A 4,917-nucleotide genomic window follows, 5' to 3' on the forward strand; every position below is an offset into this window, starting at 1 on the left:
TATAACTGTCCATCTGCATAACTATCCATCTGTATAACTGTCCATCTGTATAACTGTCCATCTTTATAACTGTCCATCTTTATAACTGTCCATCTTTATAACTGTCCATCTGTATAACTGTCCATCTGCATAATTGTTCAGGCATCTGCATAACTGTCCATCTGTATAACTGTCCATCTGCATAAATGTCCAGGCATCTGTATAACTATCCATCTGTATAACTGTCCATCTTTATAACTGTCCATCTGCATAACTGTCCATCTGTATAACTGTCCATCTGCATAAATGTCCGCGCATCTGTACAACTGTCCATCTGTATAACTGTCAATCAGTATAACTATATAACTACCCATCCATATAACTGTCCAGGCATCTGTATACCTGTCCATCTGCATAACTGTCCATCTGTATGAATGTCCATCTGTATAACTATCCATCTGTATAACTGTTCAGGAATCTGTACTACCCCAGGTGAGATATAGTAATTCTATTCAAATGTGATGTCATTTGTGGATTTAAGTATTTAAAGTGTGTTTGTGTGTTTGTGTGTGTCAGGTAGGAGGAGAGGATGATGATGATGTCAGAGTTCATCGTGCTGTGTTTACTGTTTGGAGCCACAGCACACGCCCAGGCCTTCCCAGAATGCAACAGTGAGTTCCCTTCCTACCATGCACCGCTCTAGATCTGACATCATACTGACATCATACTCCAGTCTGCAGCTGCATCCCAAATGGCACCCTATTCCCTACATGGTGCCATATTATTGACCAGGGCTCTATTTGACTAGAGCTCTATTTGACCAGGGCCCTTTTTGACTAGAGCTCTATTTGACCAGAGCTCTATTTGACCAGGGCTCTATTTGACCAGAGCTCTATTTGACCAGTACTATAGTAGCCATCAACTATACTTGCAGTGCCTGTAGTTGAGAACTACTTGCGTAGGTACTGTAGTGTATTCTGATAAACTCACAAGCAAGTAGTATAGGTAGTACGTGTAGTAGTATTCTGTTATTCACATTGCTGTAAGTATTGAGTAGTTACTGTAGTGTTACTGTGGTATATTCTGATAACCACAAGCTGCAGTAGTATTAGAGTACTGCAGTACGTAAATATAGTAGATTCTAGTAACTCACCGTGCGTAAGTAGTCGTAATTAGTAGACGTTGCCAGTTAGTACTTAGTAGTATGCTAGGTAACTCACAGTGCTGGCGTCATCGTAGACAGCACAGTTCATAGAGCCAGTGTAGTCCTGGTTCAAAAATCCCTGAGGACATCATCGCAGCCAGCAGGAGGCGTTATGCCACTGGCAATACTTATAGACTACGAGAGAGACAGGAGGGTTATGCCTGGCATGACCTACTAGACTTAGGAGAGACACACAGGAGGGGTTTTAACCACTGCTGACTATAGACTAGTAGAGAGACAGACAGGGGGTATACACTGGCGTGACGATATATGAGAGACAGACACGGAGGGGTTAGTATCACTGGGCATGACTATTAGACTAGAAGAGACAGAGCAGGAGGGTTATACACTGGCACTGACCTTATAGACTAGAGAGAGACAGGAGGGGTTATGCACTGGCGATGGACTATGAGAAGACGAAGACAGACAGAATAGGTTATACCTAGCATGACATAAGACATATAGACAGACAGGAGGGGTATGGCACTGGCATGACTATAGACTAGAGGAACAGACAGTGAGGGGTTATGCAACTGCATGACTATAGACTTAGAGAGGACAGACAGAGGGGTTTATACACTAAATGGAGACTATATAGATACGAGAGAGGACAGACATGGAGGGGTGATACACTGGCATGACTACTAGACTAGAGGAAGACAGACAGGAGGGTTATACACTGGCATGACTAACGACAGACAGGAGGGTTAGTACACTGGATGACTATAGCTAGAGCACAGACAGACAGAGGGTTATAACACTGGCATGACTAGTAGGACGTAGAGAGAGACCAGACAGGAGGGGTTATACAACTGGCATGACTATAGACTAGAGACAGACAGGAGGGGTTTATACACTGAGGCACTACTAGCTAGAGCAGACAGGAGGGGTTATACACGCATGACTAAAGGACTTAATGTTAAAGACAGACACGACAGGAGGAGTTATACACTGGCTATGACTATGACTAGAGACAGACAGGAGGGGTTATACCTGGCATGACCTATAGACTAGAGAGACAGCAGGAGGGGTTTATACACTGGCCATGGATATAGACTAGAGAGAGACAGACAGGGGGTGTATACACTGGCAGATGACTATAGACTAAGACGACACGGAGGGGTATACACTGCATGACTAATAGACTAGAGACAACAGACATTGGGTGCAAGTCGGCTAGCTATAATTAATTTGGCCAAGGTGCGAACAGCACCACCACCAGATGTGCTGCCCACTAAACGTAAACAAAAACAAGGTAAAACGCGCAATCTGCAATTGCAACATCATTCATCATTCTTGAGTATGCAGCTTGTTTTACTCCAGATGTTGTCAGCATTGTAATGTCTTAAAAAAACAGTATAGCGTTAAAACATGCTGAGAAGCTATAATCTTGTATATCTTGGTGTCAGTCCTTGCATCCAAGTCTGTCCATGAATTTATGTTCATTTTTCCAGGCCACCGCCCCTCCAGGACATTTCTACAATAACAGCAGTCTTTGTTATTGTTCTTACCTCCGGATTGAACAGACGGCGTAATTTTCCTCCGGTCTGGTTTATTCTAGGCCATTGAAATGTTCTCTCGTGGACAAACGAGAGGTAACATGTTGGTTTACTGGGTTGATTGTCGAGATTAGCTGATAGTGTCACCTACACCCTTCCACGGCCCTGTCTTGCAGTTCCCCTCGACCGACCATTCTGCGGCCACTCTCCCTCCTTGCTAAGCCGCTTTGCGGGGACAGGAGGTCGGCCCTCCTGCCCGTTGGGATGAATGGCTCCGAGTGGAACAGTACTCATCTGAACAGAACAAGGAGACACGATAAAAACACGTTATTCTTTTTCCGAAACATGGCTGCAGGATTTGAAGAATGAACGGAGAAAGCAGCACCGTGGGATATTTACCAGGTCATATTCTGCTCTTATAGAATGTATGACTTTGCATTACGATGTTACCATCGTTCTACGGAGGTGAAGCTGCTTTTTCATTTGAGCTGATAAACAATCACCAAAAGTACATTCAAATTTGCTCTCGAAACTTGCCTCGGAGGGTTAGCGCCTCCACTTCCGCAAACAAAAGATGATAAATCGTTTCATTGGCCAGTTTAAACGCGGAACAAGCTTGCTTTGATTCGAGCTGTTTTCAATTGTTAGTCACACATGACGCAGAATTGTGAGTTCGCTTGGTCCCGCCACTGCCGCAGTACAAACAGCAAGATGAGAATAAGTTGTACGGTACGTAGCAGAGCGCGAGCGGTATCGTTTTAACAAGTAAAACAATGTGTTATTTTCTCAGGTATTTCTGTAAAAACTGCATTGTTGATTACGGGCTGTAAGTAAGCATTTCACTGTAAGGTTCTACTACACCTGGTTGTATTTCGCGCATTGACAGAATACAATTGTTGAAGATTTGAACTGCTCAGTGTGTGTTGATTATCGTTGCCAGGTCACGTTTAATCAGGTCCTCCATGTCCCTTTCCCATCGGGAAGCCCAATGCAGGTTTCGTGTCCAAGAAAACCAGTGGTTCCTATATTGCTGTTCGCGCTCATTTCCACTTGACAGGTCAATCCATCCTATTAACAGACCATGTGGTGATTCAGTAGTTGAAGTATGTTAAGTTTTTAATGTCACGCGCCCAAGTACAGTGGAATGCGCTTTCTCTGCCAGCTTAGCACCCTAACAATGAAGTAATCATAACATGTAATATTAACAATAAACAAGGAAGACAAAAACACAGGAGATAACAGCATGAGGTGGAGGGGCGGTTGTGTCACTGAGGGGTGGGAGGCGGTAGTGTCACTGAGGGGTGGGAAGCGGTAGTGTAGTGAGGAGCGAGGTAGTGTCAGCTGGCAGGGTGGGACGGTAGTGTCAGCGAGGAGCCGGGTAGTGTCAGCTGAGGGTGAGGGAGCGGTAGTGTCAGCTGAGGAGCGGGTTCAGCTGAGGGTGGGCGGTAGGTCCTGGGGGGAGGAGGTCAGCTGAGGGTGGGGAGGGTAGTGTCAGCTGAGGGGGGAGCGGGTAGTGTAGCTTTGAGGGGTGGGGAGTCGGGTTGAAGTGTCAAGCTGAGGGTGGGGGCGGGTATCGTGTCCTGAGGGTGGAGGAGCGGTCGATTGACAAGCTGCAGGTGTGGAGGGGGTGGTGTCAGTGAGTGGCAGGGCGGGTTGTAGCGACCTACATCGACTGCGCCCTCGCCAACATGACACAGGGAAATTACACCGTCGCCTTCGGACCCCAGGCACTGCGATTCGCTGTCGTCATCACCGACGGGTCACGTGACAGGGAAACCCCTGCGGCGGAGTGAAGTGAGGGCCGGAGACGAAGCGCGCGACGAGGGCATCAGAATGGTTGTGGGCGCGGCAACGAAGAACGTGGACGAGACGGGTCTGAGGGAGATCGCTAAACTCTCCGGCCAACGTCTACCAGAAAAGACTCCTGGCTGTCGACCTCAGTGGCAACAAGGCTGTTATACAGCTGGACCACTATAGACCGCATCATCAAGACCATGGTAACACAACACACCACACACACAGCTAACACAGTAACACACAGACACACAAACACAACACCCACATGCTAACACAGTAACAGACACACACAGAACACTAACACACACCCACACGCTAACAGTAACACACTCACTATCACTCACAACTAACACCACACACTAACACACACACAAAACACTAACACTCACACACACCACACACAGACACACTAACACACACCCACACGCTAACACCAGA

The 4,917-nt window shown here is 46.6% G+C and overlaps 1 protein-coding gene across 1 annotated transcript in view; it reads left to right on the top strand.

The window, feature by feature from the left end:
* Positions 1-4,917, top strand: part of LOC112073464 (collagen alpha-2(VI) chain-like) — a 112,886-nt gene that overhangs the window by 12,876 nt on the left and 95,093 nt on the right. The window contains 5 exon segments of the mRNA XM_070440154.1: positions 556-650; positions 4,342-4,439; positions 4,441-4,572; positions 4,574-4,651; positions 4,653-4,679. Of these exon segments, the coding sequence (XP_070296255.1) occupies positions 569-650; positions 4,342-4,439; positions 4,441-4,572; positions 4,574-4,651; positions 4,653-4,679 (417 nt within the window). The 5' untranslated portion in view covers positions 556-568.

The sequence above is a fragment of the Salvelinus sp. IW2-2015 genome, unplaced genomic scaffold (genome assembly GCF_002910315.2).
Source record: "Salvelinus sp. IW2-2015 unplaced genomic scaffold, ASM291031v2 Un_scaffold2269, whole genome shotgun sequence".
Lineage (NCBI taxonomy): Eukaryota > Metazoa > Chordata > Actinopteri > Salmoniformes > Salmonidae > Salvelinus > Salvelinus sp. IW2-2015.